Consider the following 22,807-nt stretch of genomic DNA (forward strand, 5'->3'; position numbering starts at 1 on the left):
ATACGAGAAAATGCACATGTGGTTCCCAGACCCAAGTCTCAACGAGAATTGGGTTTGGCGTTAGCCAGGCTAGAACTCTGGTGTGCCTCAATTCTAGAGCTAGGTTGCTCTAGGTTACTTCCCCCACAACCTTACGGGCCTGACTGTGGCATCTTCATTCTGATGGTCAGATTGTGTAATTTCCAATAAATATTGCAAAACCATGATTTGTTCATTTGATCTGGATTGTTTGGTAAATTGTCTGATCATGTATATGAATCTATGTATATTTAAAAAAACAGAAGTGGTTACATTTACAAAAAAAAATAAGAATATCCAAATGGGCAAGGCAAAAAACTGTGGTCAGTTAACATGTACAAGTCTGTTGTATTGACATAAAACGTTATAGTCCATTGATCTAGGCTGAATTCAAGTCACAAAGAATAGTGATATGATCTGAACAATATATATTGTGTATATATCGAGGTGCTTCTTGTGTATGCAGTTTGCATGAATTATTGATGTTATAATATTAAGTATATTATTGAGAATTGTTTTATGTAAAGACATTATGATAAAGATCATATTTCAATTTGCACACAGCTTTTATATTATATATATATTATTGAGAATTGTTTTATGTAAAGACATATGATAAAGATCATATTTCAATTTGCACACAGCTTTTATATTATATATTTTAAAGGTAGGGTAGGTCAGAATTGTGTAAAAAAAACTTTTATTCAAATTTGTTTAAACTGTCTTTATATACCAATACATAATTAAAATGTAAGTAATTTGAAAAAGAGAGTATAAAAAACTGAGTGACTCTAGTGTATTTAATCTTCAATAAACACAGCTCATTAATTCCATTCACTCCCACCTAAAAACGGGTGCGCGACTGCGCGCACGTGGGCAGAGCCAGTAATAGAGCTGGTAAGTCCCGCCCCTCCGTAAAACCCCGCTGGACCTCAAAGTTGAAAAAGCGTCAATGCAAGTGAATGGGAGAAAATAATTATTTTCTGGTCCCGTTTGAATTGTGCCATGAATGTGAACATATGTTGTCTGTGAATTTTTTATATAATCTTTCGTGTGAAGAATGCTACAATTTAGCGGGTAGAAGTTTGATACGGGTAGACTTTGTGTGAGAGCACTTTGTGGACTACAACTCTTCGCTGCTTTCGACGCGTTTGAAACGTCAACACCACTAGCACACGGCTCTAGCTCACGGATCCCGCTAGACATGGCTGTGTCTTTGGTGCACTTCACCGCCTTCTTTCAGGGAGAGGACAAAATCGTTGAGGTTGGCGAAAACCACGGGTAAGTCAACTTTATGGGGTGACGTCACATAGGCGACATGTAGTCTTTCTCGTTATGTCTTTTCCACAACTGCTAGCCGACGAATCATACCATATACTGTCAAACTTGTAACATGAAAGATTATATAAAAAATTCACAGACAACATATGTTCACATTCATGGCACAATTCAAACGGGACCAGAAAATAATTATTTTCTCCCATTCACTTGCATTGACGCTTTTTCAACTTTGAGGTCCAGCGGGTTTTTACGGAGGGGGCGGGACTTACCAGCTCTATAGCGGCGGTAGTCATGGCGACGGAGAGTGACAGTCGCGCAAGCCAATCACTTGTTTCGTCCCTGTAGGAATTAATGAGCTGTGTTTTTTGAAGATTAAATACACTATAGTCACTCAATTTTTATACTCTCTTTTTCAAAGTACTTACATTTTAATTATGTATTGGTATATAAAGACAGTTTAAGCCAATTTGAAAAAAAAGTTCTTTAGACTATTCTTACCTTACCCAACCTTTAAGTCATAAAAGTAAAATGACAATATGGAAAAGACGTGTGCAAAAGCCTGCAAAGAATGCTGTCTATCCACTGGTGAAAACATAAAATAAATATTTTGAAAATATAAAATGAATATGAGTCAATCCAGAGGTGAAAACGGAAATTAGCGGCGAAACGGAAATGACGGAGAAAAAGGAAATGACGTAGGCTGTCTATCCACTGGTGTCCAGCCACTGGTGTCTAGCCGGAGGTGAGTCTGCGGGGCTGCAGCTGGATGCTATTGCTTGGGCCTGGCCACAATATTTTTTCACAAGAGAAGTCCCTGTATCACAAAGCTATTTTTAGGAGAGCATATTATTAATCCATCTCTGAATATCACACTTCAAACCCCTCAGTGATCATGCTGTGTCTGCTGGGATTTCCTGTCATACTCTGGATTAAAACTACAGCAAAACTGAAAAATATCTTGCTAAAAATAAACACCTTACGGTTTTATGTTGTTTATTTTCAGAATTAACATTCTTACACTCAGGAACTGCAGGGTTTCGCATACGTCCCCATTGAAGACAATCACACAGCTGGATCTGGTACAGTAAACTGAAGTGTGATCATCTTCTAATGGCGATACCAGAATACACCACGTCATCCTCCTCTTTAACATTCTGTAAAAAAACATAACACAAATGTAATATAATCTTCTGAATGAAAATGTGGAAAATGTATTTTGAAGATTGATTGAGATTCAAAGTGATATAGCCTATTGTAAGTCCGCAAGTGCACATTAGTGTGTCATTTAGGACAGGGCGGATGAGCAGCTGGTCTGAGCATGTGCGAACCATGCAGTTTAATTTGAATGATAGATAATACAGATATAGAAATTAAGACATAGGACTATTGGAATTTTACTACTGTAGTGTAAAGTAATTTTTGTTTGTTTCTGTTAGAAATGGCCAGAAGTCAAATACTAATTATACTATCATGTGTAATAGTAATATCATAATGAACATGTCTGATCTGATATGTTGGACAGTGTAAATACAACCTAATAAGGCTGGTTTAACATTAATTTAAATTATAAATTAAATAATTTAGTTTCTGCTTTATCACACTACAACACATGAAGACATCCAAATCAGCAGAAAAATGTGGAAAGTAACTGAATACGTTCGCTACAGTACTTAAGCAGGCTTACATAAAAATAAAAATAAATGTTTCTACTTTCTTGATTATTTTTTTGATTATTTGTTGTCAAAGTACTCTGACAAAGATGCCGACGGGTCAACAGGGCGAGCTGACATTTGACTGACACTTTTCAAACTACTGCGGTGGAGCCCGATAACTGCCAATTACTCAGCAAATAACAGACGAAGCGCTTCAGCCAATAACAGACAGGTCTGAAGCGCTTCAGCCAATAACAGACGAAGCGCTTCAGCCAATAACAGACAGGTCTGAAGCGCTTCAGCCAATAACAGACAGGTCTGAAGCGCTTCAGCCAATAACAGACAGGTCTGAAGCGCTTCAGCCAATAACAGACAGGTCTGAAGCGCTTCAGCCAATAACAGACAGGTCTGAAGCGCTTCAGCCAATAACAGACAGATCTGAAGCGCTTCAGCCAATAACAGACAGGTCTGAAGCGCTTCAGCCAATAACAGACAGGTCTGAAGCGCTTCAGCCAATAACAGACAGTCTGAAGCGCTTCAGCCAATAACAGACAGATCTGAAGCGCTTCAGCCAATAACAGACAGGTCTGAAGCGCTTCAGACACTAGGCTTGTTTGAGATGAGCAAAATCTGCGCAGAACCGATCACCGGTGATCAGCGCGAGATGCATGCCGGTTAGAAATGTGTCCGACTGCGTTCCGCCTGGCTCTGATGTCATGCTGACGTATGTCAAAAATCTCTCGCGAGCGCAAGGCACACCTGTCGGATTCTGCAGTTGCGCGCAGTTGCTCTCCACCGACTGCGCGGATCAAAAGCATGATGGGAAACGACTTGCTGACGACACAGCTTAATGCTCATTGGTTTAAACAACCATGATGTAATGTTCTCTTTTAAAATGTTTGATATTAAAACTCTGATATCATGTTTTATGTATAGCCTATAAATGATCTGTGAATATTCCCAAACTCTCTGACAGTGCGATCTCTATATGGATTATGTGATTAATATAGGCTATATATATATATATTGTTTGGAAGTTTTCCTCTCTGTCCTGCAGTTGCCACGCCCATTTTTCTTTGCCACTCAGTTCCCCGTGCAATTCACCACACCTTCAATTAATTAGCCTCAATCAGCCACAGACTTCATTAGACAGCACCTGTACACACAGCCCCTACCTCTTGTTAATGCCACATGGAGGAATCCTTGTGTGTTGCTGCTGCAAATGCTGTGTCTCCTGCCTTGTGTGCGTTATTGAATTATGTAAGTTCCATAAGTTTCTCCTTTGATATGCTCATGTGACTAATTGTGGTAATTGTAAGAATATGTGCATTTGAGTATTTATAGGCTTTATCTGTTTATTAATTACAGTTCAGAGAAACTGTATTGACTTTGTTTGTAAGCTACCTAGCTAATTTCATGCATTCGAAGTTCTTGTACCAATGTTTGATTGTCATTCAGATGAATTGTGGCATTATGTTGTTAATTGTATCCCATATCCTTTTCCCTCCTAGAAACCACACACATACATACACACATGCCTAATAAAGACATTGTGTAATTTAAATTGACTGGACTGGATTGTTCTTACCGACACCTCCATTGGTTTCAAGCCAGCCACCTGCAAATCCCTTTCAAACCTCCTTTTCATATATAAACACATGTATTAAAGAAAAAAAAAAGATTGATAAACACGTATTTGGAATGGGATTATATAGCCTAACAAGTGATTTGGGTGTCTTGTTCATTATATTTATTTTCATATTTAAGCAACAGAACTTAAATTACATCCAGTTTATTAGCAACACTGTGCACGAGCGTGAATCCCGTGATATCCATCTTTGATCTCACAGGCAGGTATCAGATCCACTGTGAGAAGAGAGAACTGTCAGGCTTGCCTGCACTTTTTTCACTCCTCCCCTCTGCAGCCGCCTACTCTCGCATACATTTCAGGCGAGGCAAGGCGCATCTCAAACAAGCCTAATATGTGTGAGTATTCCCAAACTCTCTGACCAGATAGTGATCTCTATATGATTGTTGTCATATTTATTAAAAAATGTTTATAAAACATATGTAATTAAAGTAAAAATTATTGATAAACACGTCTTTGGTATGTATTAAATAACAATAACGTTGAGTGTCTAGTTCATTATATTTATTTTCTTATAAAAGAAACAACTTAAATTACATCCAGTTTATTAGCAACACTGTGCACGAGCGTGAATCCCGTGAATCCCGCGATATCCATCTTTGATCTCACAGGTGTCAGATCCACTACGGGAAGAGAGAATTGTCCGGCTTGCCTGCGCTTTTTTCACTCCTGTCCTCAATGACGCCGCCTACTCTCGACTACACTTCAGGCGAGGCAAGGCGCATCTCAAACAAGCCTATATTATTATAAAAGCAACAGAACTTAACTTACATCCAGTTTATTAGCAACACCGTGCACGTCACGAGCGTGAGTCTCGCGATATCCGCCTTTGATCTCGTTGGTGTCTGATCCACTGCGAGAAGAGAGATCTGTCCGTCTTGCCTGCACTTTTTTCACTCCTCCCCTCACTGCAGCCGCATACTCTCGCATACATTTCAGGCGAGGCGCATCTCAAACAAGCCTATTCTGCAACGAATTCGACACTTGTGTGTGTCTCAACTTAAAAAAACGCTGCGCTGCCAAAACGCTCTCAAGCGCACGCAGCTCGGCGTTTTCAGCTGGCTAAAATCGCTTTGGTGGACAAACGCTCTTCTTACTTTAGTCATATTATTTTTCAATACTTTTACTTGTACTCAAGTCAATTATTTCTTAAGTAGCAATACTTTAACTTAAGTAAAAAACATGTTTTACTATTTCCACCACTGCTTTCATTTCCTTAAGACGTTGGTTTCCTCTGAACAGTGTTTATTTTTGGCAGAAACTCGAGTGAGTGTTCACTCACTGACGAGGTTTAAGTTGAACGTCTATTATGTTCGTGAAGTTTAGAGATTCTGCACTCTTTCAACATTTCTAGTTGATTTGAAAATGTATTCCAGCACACATTTTAGCCAGAATTTTTTTTTTTTTTTTTTAAGCACACATATACATCTGCCTCACTGCTCAAATGATACAGAGACAAACAACATACATTAGGAATAAAGTATCTCACCGATTTCTTTGGTTTTCTTTTGTAGAATGTTGGCTCAGCGTAAGTGATCTCACCATCACCAGTCTCAACTGTTTCAACAATCATAGATTAAATCATATTAATTTAAATAATTGCAATAGTGCATTACATGGTTTTGATGGCATTAACCATTTAATTAAGTTTCACTTCATGAGTGTCTCTCACACGCATACAAAGTCCCTAGCAAAGCATGTATAAAATTTGCAAATAATTTATAAATCAAGAGAAATGTAACAAAATTAAAGTGATATGTTTTTTCATGGTGAAAATTTCATTAAAGTTCAATAGAAGTTCATAAAGTCGTTTTTACATCGTTGAATTGATGCAGATTTGATTGTGTGTTTTAAATGAAGTGTAAGTAATGAAGAATCTGTTGTTAGTGGGGTTTTTTTGGTGGGGGTGGGGGGGGTTCTTATGAAAAGAAACCATCTTATTTTGGTTTCTTTTCATAAAAAATAACTAGGACTATCAATAATTAGGACTATTAATATCTAAATATGAAAATATTTAGAGTATATTTTTTAACTATTACTTGTAAGAAGTAGGTAACTCTTGCCTTGATCAGTTTTTCTACATTTCCTGTAGATGCAGAAGATCACGACTGCAGCGACTATCAGAGATCCAGCAGAGATCGACACTATCAGAGACACTGGAGGGTGTGAAGAAGAGTGTGTATCTGACTCTGTAATGATAAAGAAAGCAGTGAATGCATCAGTCTGATCTACAACAGAAGACAGAGATCAGGTCAGTAAACACACACATGTATCATCAGTGCTGTGGTACCTGCACATGTGTGGCAGAGTGTGTGGATGTCCAGATGTGTGGTCTGGTTGCTGATGGGATTGTTCAGCACACAGCTGTAGGTGTTTTTATCCTGATATTCCACCTCCAGAGGTAGAGAGAGACTGATGCTGAGATCACACACACTGATGCTGGACAACACACTGATTCCTGCGTACCAGGAGAGAGTCGCATCACACACATTCAACACTGATGAACACACCAGTGAACATGATGATGATGATGATGATGATGAACATTGTGAAGAGTTACTGATGATGACAGGAACAGGCAGACGAGCTGAGAAAGATAAGAATTATATAATTCATACTGTTGAGTGACCATTTGCTATGTCATTCAGTGATTGCGATCGAGATTTTAGAAGTATAAAACATTATGCTGTTTGAGATACTGACATCATAATAATGAATCACAAGAGCATTCAATTAAATGAAGAGTCAAACATAAATCAGATTTTACAATTTCAAGAATAAAAAACGCATCTTCTTTAAAGCTATAACAAAACAAAAAAACAAAAAGAAACTGATATTAAACTCACTAAAGACAGTGAGATTGAACCTCTTGATCACACTGTTGGTCTGAAGTTTATAATCTCCAGTATGTTCAGTTGTGGTGTGTGTGATGTTGAGAGATCCAGTTTGATCGTCCAGCTTCAGTCTGTCTCTGAATCTCCCATCAAGAACATCATCATATACAGTCATGCTGTCGTCCAGTACATTGATTTGAGCTATTAAAGTGTTTCCATCTCCAAACCTCCACAGAATCAGATCATCATCCATCATGTCAGTGACACCAGAGTTTAGAGAGACTGAATCTCCCTCCATCACTGACACTGACTTCACTGCATCTGTACCAGCTAACACAACATAGAGTTGGTCACATATTAAGGCTAAATACTCTTTATTTAATTAAGATCACTGGTTTGTAACAATTCAACATTAAGATGTAATATTATATGTGAGCCAGTAATTCAATAATTGGATCTCTGTGATTAATGAAATAAAATGAAATATCGAAAAATTTGCATGACGAGTAAATGGGGAAACGAGTGCTTGAGGGAAGAAAATAAATAGTGGGGTTTTGAACAATATTTGCATAAATCAGTAATATTCCAATTAAATTTACGAATATTTTTTATCTGTATAATAGCAAATGCAAATCCACCTTGTATAAAGAAGCAATAAAATTCATTAAAAAAAATTTTTACTTACCCACAGCTCGCCAAAAACACAAGCAGAACAAAATGACAGCGTGAGCCATTTTAATTTGAATTGCCGTTCTAAAATTATAACACTGGAATTTCTGACAACAGTGTGTCTTTACTTGACATAAGTGTGACATTAATAGTGTGCGTGTGGATCCTCCCCCAACTGACTCTAGCACGCCTCAGTCGATGCCCACTAGCTGTGACCACATAGTGTCACAATATTCTCATAGCTTTTAAGACTCACTGTTCTTAGTGCTGAAAACATGTTTGTTGTGTCCTTTCTTTAATTATTTTTGTGACCGGTTTGTTTCCATGCATTGTACATTTATCAGTGTTTAGTCTTTCTGGAAGAACTATTTTTTCATATTTTAGATGAAATTCGCCATTTGAGCAGCTCACTCGTGTGTATTATAAATGGCAAATTCTACGCTTACGAGAATACTTGATTAGTTGAAGTAATTATACATTAATGTGCACATATAATTTTGAAAGCACAAAGTGTTTTTTGCTAAGAATCAACTGTAAAAAAAAAAAATCACACGCCTCAAATACACACATTTATGAAGGGGGAAATGTTCAGAGCAACAGGAAATGACATGTGTGAAAACGTTTTCAGACGGAGTGCTGATGATAGAAAAGAGTAAACAGATAGACAGAAATAGCCGACTCCATTTTTGATTTTGCGTACCAAAATTTTAAGAAATTGCTGTCACTATAATTTTTTTCACTATAATAAAAGGTTAAAAATTACCTTTCTAATGATTTGTCAATGTTTAACATAAAATAAAGACTTATTTTATTTATGCAGTAAATCCCTATTAAAAACAGTTTGTTTATCTATGAATCCAACATGTGCTGCGTTCCAGTCCAAAATCGTCATGCCCTTCACTTGCTAACTTCCCTCCGTCTCGTTCACTCGGATGTACGTCATTGCTTACGTTACACGAGTGCCACTACTGGCGGAAACCGCAATGGGATGAACTGGAACGTCCTAAGCCCTTGATCACATGGAATCAGCTGGAGTTAATTTATTATTTTTAAATCCCTTTAAGAATTTGTTTAATGCAGCATCCAAATGTATATAGGTGTGTTTGAATTGTTTTAAAGAAAACATATATAATTAATATATCATAGAGTTGTTCGTTGTGATTGTGATTAGACGCGATCTGTGGTGACATCACAATCGTACTGCATTGTGGGACATATAGGTGCCTGAAGTGTACATATGAAGTATGAAGTGTACATATGAAGATTCGCTCACTCGTTCAAAATCGAGGGAACAAGGGTCTGTCCATATAATCTTCCTTCGTCCACTTCACGAAGTGGAACACACTTCAAATGGCGGCAGGGATTCCCCCAAGGGGAAGTGCTTAGTGAAGTTCGCAAGTGTGTGTCTAAAAGTGGACGCGAAGTTACCTTTCAATGCAGCCTTGGATAGTGTTCTAAGTAGTTTATTTCGTCTTCTTCCTCGTCGAATTTATGTCGCTCTACATACGTCATCTGGTATAATGGAAACGGTTGGCTATGGGCTACGTACAGGCGCATTTGATAGACATTTGTAGCGCCCAATAAACGGCTCTGGGCATTCGTAAACCACGCCTCAAATACGAGAAAATGAACATGTGGTTCCCAGTCCCAGACCACGTCTCAATGAGAAAGAGGTCTGACGTTAGCCAGGCTAACTCAAAACGGTATTATGACTAGAAAAGGGGTCAGCTTTGTCCCCCTCTAGTGTCTTCTGTTCATGTCCAAGAACAACAGGCTTGTTTGAGATGAGCAAAATCTGTGCAGAACCGATCACCGGCGATCAGCGCGAGATGCATGCCGGTTAGAAATGTGTCTGAGTGCGGTCAGTCTGGCTCTGATGTCATGCTGTCGTATGTCAAAAAGCTCTAGCGAGCGCAAGCTGCACATGTCGGATTCTGCAATCGCGTGCAGTTAGACCATAACTGACCATAGATATCATATAATAAAGGCTAGATGTCTCGTCCGTGCTGCTGGCCAATGGAGGTTGACGTCCGCAAACGGCGGCCATCTTTCCACAGGGAGCTCGCTCACTCGTGACATTGTGTTTTAATGGTGCATGTAGTTTTTAAATAACCATAACTTGCTAAATTTTCTACCGATTTTCAAACGGTTTGGTTTGTTATTAACGTCAGAGATGTAGTTATGAGACTGCATACTTATGGATAATTATAACAATGGACTTCCATATAAAAATATCCTTGAGAAACCAAACCGTTTGTAAATCCGTCAAGGTTTCAGCGAGATAAGAGGATTTGTGTTCGTGCAGATCACTCATCTTACATCAGGTCCACAGAGCTCGCCAGAAAGCTTCTCTGTGACAAGATGGCCGCCGGGTGATGCCGTTCGAGAGACTCTGCCTTAAGACATCTAGCCTTATATGGATATCTATAGGCTTGTTTGAGATGCGCCTCGCCTGAAATGTAGTCGAGAGTAGGCGGCTGCAGTGAGGGGAGGAGTGAAAATAGTGCTGGCAAGACGGACAGATTTCTCCTCACAGTGGATCAGACAACAATGAGATCAAAGGCGGATATCGCGGGATTCACGCTCGTCCACGGTGTTGCTAATAAACTGGATAATTAAAGTTCTTGTTATTTAATTACATACCAAAGACGTGTATATCAATATTTTTTACTTTAGTTACTTATGTTTTATAAAAAAAAAATTATAAATATGACAATCAAATAACCCATGAGATCACACTGTCAGAGAGTTTGGAAATACTCACACATAATTTACACATAAAAACACGAAATCATAGTTCTAAATGATTGAAACAATACATCACGGTTGTTTAACCAATTCGTCAGCAGTCGTTTCCCATCATGCTTTTGATCAGCGCAGTCGGTGGAGAGCAGGCTCTATGCACGAACGCTGCTGACGTTTTTCCGGTGGAATCTCAGTCAGCGTCTTTACTTCCGCATAGCGCGTTTCTATAGCGAAGTGTAGTACTAGCGGCAAATTCATTTTCGCAGAAACAGAGACCACGATTTTATAAACTGATTCGCTAGTTGGATTTCGCATGATTTGAGAAAATAATCACCCTCAAAGTTGTCGATGTAGCTCGAAATATATAATTTAAAGCCCTCCTCTTTCTAACTCAGGTGTGACAGCGAACTGCCTCACAATATTGTTAACATCATTCACGTTAACCGCTGGAAGTTTTTGTAAACAGCGAGTGTAATCTGCCCTAATCTCCACCTGCAAAAACGGCTTCTGACGCAGCACCGGATGTAACTTGGCGGACAGAGACAAAACGCGGAAGCGATCGTGCATAGAGAGCCAACTGCGCGCAACTGCAGAATCCGACACCAGGTGAACCGCTAATCCTAAAACGAATTTAAATCAACTAACAGTTGTACAGTGGCGTTTCCTGCTATTCCTCCTTGGATATTTCCATCACCAGTTGTGGATCTTGAAATAGCAAAGATGTTAAAACAATGCAAGAAATATGGCGGGATGAACGATCTGGTAAAACAATAGCCTATCTAGGTCTCAAGTATAATATTCAAATATTTACAGGCGGCTCAAAAGACTCACATACAGGAAAGACGGGAGCATCTGTATATTTACCACATTTTCAGAAATCAATACTAAAAAGACCTCCAGACCATTAGCTGTTTACACTTTTTACTAGCACTCACGTGGATGGAGGAGGTTGGGCCTCATCATTATAGCATCTGTTCAGACTCAATGGCATCATTAATTAAAATTGCAAATCTGTTTGTATGCCTGACTTGATTCATGAAATCTTTCATAGTCTATATAGATTACAAAATCTTAATATTATAGTGTGTTTCATGTGGGTCCCATCTCACGTTGAAATAGAGGGTAATGAAGCAGCTGATCGTTTGGCTAAAAAGACTCTTAAGTCAGACCTGCAATGGACAGTTCCATTGAGGAAAATGGGAATGAAAAGTGTCATTAAAACAGGAATCAATAGGTTATGGCAAAGACATTGGGAAAAGGAGACCAAAGCGCGTTTTTTATATAAGTACAGACAAGTGACAACAAGGAGGCAGGGTGGTTGGAAGTGAAGGGGAGAAACAGTGATCACAAGGTTAAGACTTGGACATACAGGTCTCAATCATAATCTCAGTCGTTTAGGGAAACACACAACAGGACTGTGCATTAACTGTGACAAAAGAGAAACTGTAGAGCAAGCACACAGCAGAGAGAACCATACTGTTAGAACAAGTCAAAGAACTAGGTTATACACAATTATCAATTGAGGGTTTACTTTCTTTTTCTACATCAAAACCATCAGCATGGCCAGCTCTCATGAGATACTTAAAAGAAACAGGTTTATTTGATTGAATTTAAGAACAACCAAGAATACACATATATATTTATTTATTTATATATATATTTATTTGGATATGTTAGCATATAAATCCGCATTGAAGCTCCACACCCCAAACAGTTGGTGGCGGTAATGCACCAAATTGGTATGCCAACCGCCAATAAATTTAAAGAAGAAGAAGAAGAGAAAGAGGAAGACAACCTGTTAAGTCTACCTGGAACACAGTCTACAACCAAAGCAGTGATAGAGTTTCTTAAAAAAAACACAAATAGCAATAAGACTTTAGCTTTTTTTTGGAGGAAGAGCTGAGGTTGAAGCTGGAGGAGCAGTACACGCAGCGCCAGCTGACGCTTGGGCTCTGATCCTCTGGGATGTACATTTTATTTATTTTAAATTGTATTTGTAGTTTTGCACTTCCCAATGTGATCACACCTCAGTCCAGTAGATGGCGGTAATGCACAAAGATTGCAAGCTGCCAATAAAATTCACAGAAGAAGAAAGAGGACTTGGAGTAAAGGCTTTTTCTGTTTTATCTTTGTTTGGACACAGTGACGAGCATAGACTGATCTCCAAGGCAGTTCTTCTATTCTTGCATGACACAGGATTGTATGTGAGAATTTAGTACAAACTTTGACCTGTGGAGGGCAGTAATACGCTTTGCAGCGTCTACACTGCCGGAATCTTACAAGAAGAAGAAGAAAGAGGAAGAGAACTGCGTATCTCAAACAAGCATCGCAGTATACGTGTTTCTCGTTTTATCTGAATATTACAATTCTGTCGTGTTTTTTTTTTTTTTGTTTGTTTGTTTTTTCTTCCTTTGTTTTACACTACTCCTGCTTCAACGACGCGGGTTCCTCCGCGGGGGGTTTTGTCTACAGAGAAACGAAAGAGAAACGATTGCCTACATCGCCGCCATAACAAGAGATCGCCCGGAGATTGGCGCTAAGAGTCTCCGCTAAATCTTCATTAATATCTCATGTGAGCGGGACTGATAATGGCAGGGTATTTTGTTCTCGCTCTGTGCTTTTTACTTGCTTTTGATGGTAAGCCGTTTATATTGTTCTAACACCTTTTTTCATGGTTGAAAAATTACGGTTTTATTTTATATCAACTCTTATCTTAAAATATTTATTTTACTTCTAGCTGTTTTAAAGAACGTTGACAATTATGAAGGTCCGCTTTATTTTGGTTTTCTTATTGTGCATGTTAAATATTAATGTGTTGCCTCCTGCTGGTTGGAGTGCAGAAACGCACTTTGTTTTTTATCATGGCTTTGGCGCCCCCACTGGTGGGGTAAAATGCCCCCTTTCTTACCAACCAAGATTGCTTCATAGATCAACAGCAAAATGAACAGACTATAGTTTTTAATCTCTAAAAGTAAAAGGCAAGTAATGTATCAACATGTGTATATAGGCTATATTGTTATTTATTTCAGGAATGTCCAAAGATGTTGTAATGCATAAATAAACAAACAGAAAACCCTAAATAAATATTAAACTTTTTATAAATATATTTAAATATTCAATAAAAGCCGCTATGTTTTATCACTGGGTCACCTAACCAGATAACTGTGCTAGCAAGTTAGCTAGCTATAATGCTTACTTGAGGTCATTTTTTTGACCCCACAAGTTATGACTTTTTAAAAAAAAAAAATATAGTTATAAATAACATATGCTCTCAAACTACAGACTTCACTATTCATCTATCATACATCACAGAGATATCCTGCAGAACAATATTCTCTTAAACACTTGTTTACTAATATCTGAAGATTATCATAAGAGATGATCACAATCCATAATATGATATAGCAATAGCTCACGAGAGAGTTGTGTTTTCCAGAGTACCTGCACGATTGCAAATGTGATATTGATATTTTTAACGAAACATAACAAAAATAGTTGCAACAAAGCCATTGCTGAACTGTTGTGTGTCTCCGAGCACACAGTAGTAGTATTTCCGTTGTGTGTACTGACTGAATCCTGTGTTTTGTAACTAATTTAGTGACCCATGGCTGTGTTGAGAATGGCACTCTTGCTCACAGCTACAGCCAAGTACTCTGCATACGACCTACTATTGTTTAAGAATAGTTTGTGAAATATTAAAAAATATGCAACAAGTAACTATAGTTCTGCATTAAAATTACTAATGCATTGTAATATTTATATAAATAATGACATATTGAGAGAATAAATATTAGACTTTTAATTCACCAAAGTTAAAAAAAATCTTATGCTGTAAATCTGTACCCAGATTTTCTGATCTTTTGCTATTTTTCTGTCAGTTGTTTCTTTTCTCACAATCTAAGACATTGGAGGTGCTGACTTGATTTCATGTCCTTGCCAAAACTACAGCAACTGTTCATTTGTGTCTTCAGGAGTGTTTGGTAATACAGAAGAAGTGCCAGTGTCAGTGATGGAGGGAGATTCAGTCTCTCTAAACTCTGGTGTTATCATACAACAACATGATATTATGCGGTGGTATTTCAACAACACTCTCATAGCTCTGAACAACGGAGAGTCAAGTAAGAGCTGTTTATTTGATGGAGAAGACGGGAGATTCAGAGACAGACTGAAGGTGGACTATGAGACCGGATCTCTGACCATCACAGACATCAGATCTGAACACGCTGGACGTTATGAAGCAGAGTTTATCAGAAGCGAAAGTTCAGGCAAAAGGCAAAGCTTGAACAGAAACCGCAAGTGTGACAGAACAAAAATCATCAGAAAAACCAGCAACTCTCATGATGACACCATAAAAACATTCAGCGTGACTGTCAGTGGTGAGTCATTTGATGTAATTTACTCTGAAGTATTTTTAAAGATTGAATACTGTTAAAATAAATTTTTATTTTATTTTTTATTTTGCACTGTGAGGGACTATCAGATCTGTTTACAATATTTCTCTGTATGTTATTGTTCATATGTAGGCTACATAACTTGTTTCTGTACAAACTGATTTCTGTCACAGTAATCAACATTAATAAACAACATTACACAGATATTCAACTTCCATTTCCATGCTTTTCGTTTAATTGCAACATCTATAGTTAAAAACTGTATTTCTATTCTGGTCAAAAATAAACAGACACTCTTAAGTCGTATTAAGGAGAACTATTCTGTAAATACTTCAAGATTCAATCAATGTTTTGAATATATAATATGAGTAATTGTTTCTTTCAGACTCTTTTTCTGAATGCTTCATTCTTCATCATAACTGATCATTCTGACTTGTGATGTTTCTTTCTCTTGTTCAGCAATGCTGACACTATGATGAGTGATATTAGTATTAGTGATTAATATTAGTGATGAGTGATATTAGTATTAGTGATTAATATTAGTGATGAGTGATATTAGTATTAGTGATTAATATTAGTGATGAGTGATATTAGTATTAGTGATTAATATTAGTGATGAGTGATATTAGTATTAGTGATTAATATTAGTGATGAGTGATATTAGTATTAGTGATTAATATTAGTGATGAGTGATATTAGTATTAGTGATTAATATTAGTGATGAGTGATATTAGTATTAGTGATTAATATTAGTGATGAGTGATATTAGTATTAGTGATTAATATTAGTGATGAGTGATATTAGTATTAGTGATTAATATTAGTGATGAGTGATATTAGTATTAGTGATTAATATTAGTGATGAGTGATATTAGTATTAGTGATGAGTGATATTAGTGATGAGTGATATTAGTATTAGTGATTAATATTAGTGATGCGTGATATTAATATTAGTGATGAGTGATATTAGTATTAGAGATTGATATTAGTGATGAGTGATATTAGTATTAGTGATTAATATTAGTGATGAGTGATATTATTATTAGTGATTAGTGATATTAGTATTAGTGATTCATATTAGTGATGAGTGATATTAGTATTAGTGATTAATATTAGTGAGGAGTGATATTAGTGATTAGTGATTAATATTAGTGATGAGTGATATTAGTATTAGTGATTAATATTAGTGAGGAGTGATATTAGTATTAGTGATTAATATTAGTGAGGAGTGATTAGTGATTAATATTAGTGATGAGTGATATTAGTATTAGTGATTAATATTAGTGATGAGTGATATTAGTATTAGTGATTAATATTAGTGAGGAGTGATATTAGTGATTAGTGATTAATATTAGTGATGAGTGATTAGTATTAGTGATGAGTGATATTAGTATTAGTGATGAGTGATATTAGTATTAGTGATGAGTGATATTAGTATTAGTGTTGAGTGATATTAGTATTAGTGATGAGTGATATTAGTATTAGTGTTGAGTGATATTAGTATTAGTGATGAGTGATATTAGTATTAGTGATGAGTGATATTAGTGTTGAGTGATATTAGTATTAGTGGTGAGTGATATTAGTATTAGTGTTGAGTGATATTAGTATTAGTGGTGAGGGATATTAGTATTAGTGTTGAGTGATATTAGTATTAGTGATGAGTGATATTAGTATTAGTGGTGAGTGATATTAGTATTAGTGTTGAGTGATATTAGTATTAGTGATGAGTGATATTAGTATTAGTGTTGAGTGATATTAGTATTAGTGTTGAGTGATATTAGTATTAGTGTTGAGTGATATTAGTATTAGTGATGAGTGATATTAGTATTAGTGTTGAGTGATATTAGTATTAGTGTTGAGTGATATTAGTATTAGTGATGAGTGATATTAGTGATTAGTGATGAGTGATATTAATATTAGTGATTAATATTAGTGTTGAGTGATATTAGTATTAGTGAGTAATATTAGTGATGAGTGATATTAGTATTAGTGTTGAGTGATATTAGTATTAGTGATGAGTGATATTAGTATTAGTGATGAGTGATATTAATATTAGTGATTAATATTAGTGTTGAGTGATATTAGTATTAGTGAGTAATATTAGTGATGAGCTGCTGCAGGGAGCTTGTTCAGGTTTTTTTTTTTTTTTTTTTTTGTGCAGCGGCAAATGAAGAGAACTACCATTATTATCCATAGTTTCTTTTCTTTCTAATCTGTGTTTTGTATTTCTTCATTTTCTTCTCTTGTGTTTTCCAGCTGCTGATCCTGATAAAGCAGATTCCCAAAAGGACATAAGAGATCCAGAGACTGACAAGAGTATGTTTCATCCTTTTTTTGTCATTTATATTCATCCTTTGTCCCAATTTATAATAAATTGAACAAAAAAATGTATGTTTGTAAGGCAAGTTTATTTATAGACCATTTTAAACACAAAATAATTAAATGTTTTCACATAAAAACATAAAAAAAATAGTAATCAAAAAGATTCATGGCTTAAAAGAAAATATTAAAGAAAGAAGATAAAAGAATGTTAAATTCAATTCAATTCAATTCAAGTTTATTTGTATAGCGCTTTTCACAATACACATTGTTTCAAAGCAGCTTTACAGAAAATGCATTTCAAAAATATACATACAAAAATACAGTTAGTTAATCATGAAATTTAGGGCATAACATATCGCCGGCGTTGGGTCGTCTCTTCACAGGCGTCGAGTCGTCTCATCACAGGCGTTGGGGCATCTGAAGTCTCCATGAGAGGCTGGATACTAACTGGAGCTGACAAACTCTATTTGCGTTATCTCGGGACAGGCGTCCCGAGATAACAACAAAAAAGGCAGATGGGAAATAATTAGCGTAGCTGCTGTTCATAATATGAATGCATTTGATCTGATTTAACTGTAGTATAAAAGGTATGAGATGCATCATGTGAATGCTTGGCTAAAGAGATGCGTCTTTAATCTAGTTTTAAACTGGGAGAGCGAGTCTGAGCCTCGGACAGTATCAGGAAGGCTATTCCAGAGTTTAGGAGCTAGATGTGAAAACGCCCTCCCTCCTTTAGTGGACTTAGTTATCCTAGGTACGACCAGAAGCCTCGAATTTAGCGATCTTAAAGAGCGCGATGGATTATATGGCGATAGAAGATCTCTTAAATACACAGGAGCTAAACCATTTAGGGCTTTATAGGTCAGTAACAATACTTTGTAATTGATACGGAACTTAATAGGTAACCAGTGTAGAGATGATAAAATTGGTGTTATATGATCATATTTTCTTGACCTAGTAAGAACTCTAGCGGCTGCATTTTGGACTAACTGTAGCTTGTTTACGGAGGATGCAGGACAACCAGCTAATGAAGCATTACAGTAATCTAGTCTCGAGGTCATGAATGCATGAACTAACTTTTCTGCATCAGAAACTGATAGCATATTACGTAGCTTAGCAATGTTTCTAAGGTGGAAAAAGGCTGTTCTTGTGACATTTGAAATATGATTTTCAAAAGACAAGTTGTGGTCTAGGATAACACCCAGGTCTTTTACTGTAGAGGATAAAGTAACAGGACGTCCATCTAGATTAAGGTTGTATTGTAAGAGGTTTTGTTGGCAGTTTTTTGGACCAATCAGTAATACCTCCGTTTTATCTGAATTTAATAGAAGAAAATTACACGTCATCCAATATTTTATATCTTTAACACACTCTGTCATTTTAGATAATTTAGTGTTATCATCTGGTCTAGATGAAATATATAATTGAGTGTCATCAGCATAACAGTGGAAACTTATTCCATGTTTTCTTATAATATTACCAAGTGGCAGCATATAAATTGAGAATAGCAGGGGGCCTAATACAGATCCCTGCGGCACTCCATAATTTACTGACGTTATCTTTGATTTTTCCCCATTTAAATGGACAAAATGGTAACGGTCTGATAGGTACGATCTAAACCAGCTTAATGCCTGTCCCTGAACACCAGTGTAATTTTGAAGTCGATCTAAGAGTATTTTATGATCTATAGCATTGGTTCCCAACCTGGGGTCCGCGCCCCCCTCAGGGGGGCGCCAGAGTTCACAGGGGGGGCGCGGGAGCGGATGCTTTGAGGTGAATAAAGATGCATAAAATGTTCTACTAATAATTTTATATAAAAATATTTTTTCAAAGTTTAAAAAAAATCATATGCTAACAATGCCGATTTCAATTACAATTTCGTTATTTCAAATGTAGGCGCGTTGCGCGTGGCAAGCGTGCTCCTAATGTAAGAGACGCCGGCGCGACCACAACAGCGCCCAACATCAAATGGCAAACATAATGCAAGCGGAACGAAACTGCTCGTTATTGTGTGGTTGACGGACCGTTTATCACCGTTTATCAGTGCAGCGCGAGCCGATCGTGATCATGCGACGCTGTTACTACACAGCGCTAATAAGAGATCCAGTAAAGAAAGCATTTGTATTTGCCACAGAAGTAATAACATCGCTGCGAGATCTAGAGAGAAACATTCACATTTCTCCGTTATTAACGGATCAAACAGCGCATGGAAACCAGGAAGAAACATTGTGCCGTGAATGAACTATCCAGTGTCCAGATCTGCAACATTCACCATGGATTTACTGTAGTAACACTAACTGCAACCATGAAAGTTTGGCAGGAATAGTAGGCTATAATGCCTTCAAGTAAAATTACGTCGGTTTTATTTTTACATTATGAATACAATTGCTGCCCTCAAATGTTAATCATCTGAAATAAAATAAACCATGGATTAGTGCTGGGAAAAAAATTAATTGCATCCAAAATAAAAGTTTGAGTTTGCATAATATATGTGTGAACTGTGTATAATTATTTTGTATATAAATACACGCATATGCATGTATTAATTAATTTTTTTTGCATGTATATACTGTATATACATTTATACATAATTTGGTCCACGGATTGTTAAATATGTACATAGGGGGGGCCCCAAGGAAAAAGGTTGGGAACCACTGATCTATAGTGTCAAACGCAGCACTAAGATCGAGTAAAACTAGTATTGAGATACAGCCTTGGTCAGAAGCTAAAAGTAAATCATTTGTAATTTTAACGAGTGCAGTTTCTGTGCTATGATGTGGCCTGAATCCTGACTGAAACTTTTCATAGATATCGTTTTCTTGCAAGAAAGAGCACAATTGAGCGGACACAACTTTTTCTAGTATTTTAGACATAAATGGAAGATTTGAAATGGGTCTGTAATTTTTCTAGGTTATTTGGATCTAATTGTGGTTTCTTAATAAGAGGTTTTATAACTGCCAGCTTGAATGTTTTTGGAACATGTCCTAAAGATAGAGACGAGTTAATAATATTGAGAAGAGGCTCTTCCACTACAGGTAACACTTCTTTCAGTAGTTTACTGGGTATTGGATCTAATAAACATGTTGTTGGTTTAGATGCAGTGATAAGTTTATTTAGCTCTTCCTGTCCTATAGTTGTAAAGCGCTGTAGTTGTTCTTGAGGGGCGATAATTGAGGCTGAATCATAAGACGCTGTCAAAGATTGTACATTTACAATTGTGTTTCTGATGCTTTCTATTTTCTCAGTGAAGAAATTCATGAAATCATTACTATTAAAATGTAACGGAATATTTTGTTCAGGTGATGTCTGTTTATTTGTTAATCTAGCCACAGTGTTAAATAAAAACCTTGGATTGTTTTGGTTATTTTCTATTAGTTTGCGGAGATGCTCAGACCTGGCTGCTTTTAGAGCCTTTTTATAACGTGACATACTGTCTTTCCACGCGATTCTAAAGACCTCTAAATTAGTTTGTTTCCATTTGCGCTCTAAGTTACGAGTTTCTCTCTTGATAACATGCGTAGCACTGTTGTACCATGGTGCTTTAGTTTTCTCTCTAACCTTTTTAATCTAATTGGTGCAACAGTTTCTAATGTACTAGAGAAAATGGTGCTCATACTGCTAGTCATTTCCTCTAGTTCATCTGTTAGTTTGGATTCACTGAGGAGTGGAGATAGATCAGGTAAGCTATTCAAGAATCTATCTATAGTGGTTGGAAGGATTGTTCTGCCTGGTCGATAACGTGGCGCAACATGACACATTTCAGCCGTACGTAGTATGCAAGTTACCATGTAATGATCAGTGACATCATCACTTTGCGGTATAATATCTATATCGGTTGGATCGGTTCCATATGATATAATTAAATCTAGAGTATGATTAAGACGATGAGTGGAACCACTAACGTTTTGCTTGACCCCAAAGGAGTTTAATAAATCTGTAAACGCAGCTCCTAACGCATCATTTGTGTTATCAACGTGTATGTTGAAATCTCCAACAATTATTGCCTTATCGACATTGACTAATAGATCTGAGAGAAAATCTGCAAACTCTTTTAGGAAATCCGCATAGGGCCCTGGCGGTCTATATACGGTAGCCAAGGCTAGAGATAATAGGGATTTCTTTCTTACATCTAGGAGCGTAACATTTAGCACAAGTACTTCAAACGAATTAAACCTGTGGCCTGTTTTCTGAGTAACATTAAGAATATCTCTATAGATTGTTGCAACACCGCCGCCACGACCAATCAGACGGGGCTCATGCTTATAACCGTATCCTGGTGGAGTGGACTCATTAAGACCGAAATAATCATTTGGTTTAAGCCAGGTTTCAGTAAGGCAGAGTACATCAAAGCTATTATCAGTGACCATTTCATTTACAATAACCGCCTTAGGTGTAAGCGATCTAATGTTTAGAAGACCTAGCTTTAGAAATTGTTTTTGTTCACTAATATTGAGATTTTCTGGTTTAATCACAATTAGATTTTTCTTAGATCCTGCAGTAGATTTATTGTTTGGCCTCACTAAACGAGGAATAGACACAGTTTCTATATAGTGTTCTACACTGGTACTTATATCAATTAATTTGGGACAGCGAAGAATGTGATTTGGACTTTGACTTACTAGTCATATGGTGTGTAACGTCTTGGAGATGTTGTCCGACAGAACAGCCGCTCCGATTTTACCATTTACCAGAACCGATTTACCAGAACAGCCGTCATATACCATTTTAAGGTATATGATGTATACCTTAAAATGAGGTATACATCATTAAAATTAATTTGAGGGGTAAAAGGCTTGAGATAAACTACAGTATAAAATCAGTGTTTAATCAATGCACTGTTACGCAGATACGGTTTCAATCTGGACTTTAAAGTAGCTTTGAATGGGGCACCTGTAAACGTGTCCAGAGAGAATATTTCCAGGGATAATGGTATAAACACAGTCAGATTCACTCACACTAATGTCTCTGTGTCTTTATCTGTTCCAGCTTCAGGTCTGTCTACAGGAGCTGTAGCAGGAATATCTGTTGTTGCTGTGCTGGTGTCTGGAGCTGTAGGAGCTGCTGGTATGATTTACTATCGCCGCTGGAGAACTGGAAAGGGCAAGTAACACTTACAGATACAGGGTTTCCGCGGGGTTGTAAAAGGTAGTAAAAGGTAGTAAATTAAATTATGCCAAATTAAGGCCAGTAAAAAGTAGTAAACGTCATCTGACGAGGTAGTAAATTTTCGAAGCCCCATCTAACTGGG

The 22,807-nt window shown here is 36.9% G+C and overlaps 3 protein-coding genes across 3 annotated transcripts in view; 1 reads left to right on the forward strand and 2 right to left on the reverse strand.

The window, feature by feature from the left end:
• The window catches only part of LOC306987907 (SLAM family member 9-like), a 436,375-nt gene that overhangs the window by 245,953 nt on the left and 167,615 nt on the right, over window positions 1–22,807 (reverse strand). The gene's annotated exons all lie outside the window — the stretch shown is intronic.
• On the reverse strand, window positions 2,100–8,251 carry LOC306987891 (SLAM family member 5-like). Its single transcript, XM_079592517.1, has 6 exons — window positions 8,119–8,251; window positions 7,446–7,763; window positions 6,890–7,186; window positions 6,663–6,788; window positions 6,089–6,156; window positions 2,100–2,453 (listed from the first exon to the last, which is right to left on the reverse strand). Exons 1-6 carry the CDS (start codon window positions 8,246–8,248, stop codon window positions 2,400–2,402), a joined length of 993 nt encoding a protein of 330 aa, XP_079448643.1. The 5' UTR covers window positions 8,249–8,251; the 3' UTR covers window positions 2,100–2,399.
• Window positions 12,929–22,807, forward strand: part of LOC306987937 (uncharacterized protein) — a 26,289-nt gene continuing 16,410 nt past the window's right edge. The window contains exons 1-4 of the mRNA XM_079592599.1: window positions 12,929–13,484; window positions 14,819–15,223; window positions 17,494–17,553; window positions 22,546–22,659. Coding sequence (XP_079448725.1) covers window positions 13,436–13,484; window positions 14,819–15,223; window positions 17,494–17,553; window positions 22,546–22,659 — 628 coding nt within the window. The 5' untranslated portion in view covers window positions 12,929–13,435. The remainder of the gene's footprint in view (window positions 13,485–14,818; window positions 15,224–17,493; window positions 17,554–22,545; window positions 22,660–22,807) is intronic.

The sequence above is a fragment of the Phoxinus phoxinus genome (assembly GCF_949152265.1).
Source record: "Phoxinus phoxinus genome assembly, chromosome: 20".
Lineage (NCBI taxonomy): Eukaryota > Metazoa > Chordata > Actinopteri > Cypriniformes > Leuciscidae > Phoxinus > Phoxinus phoxinus.

Bases quoted from the DNA above. Each gene is read 5' to 3' on its own strand.
- LOC306987891 (XM_079592517.1), bottom strand. From the start codon at position 8,248: ATGTCACACTTATGTCAAGTAAAGACACACTGTTGTCAGAAATTCCAG. The intron at 7,764-8,118 runs GTAAGTAAAAAT...ATGTTGTGTTAG, and splicing joins GTGTTTTTGGCGAGCTGTGG to CTGGTACAGATGCAGTGAAG. The intron at 6,157-6,662 runs GCAAGAGTTACC...TTGTTGAAACAG, and splicing joins ATGTAGAAAAACTGATCAAG to TTGAGACTGGTGATGGTGAG.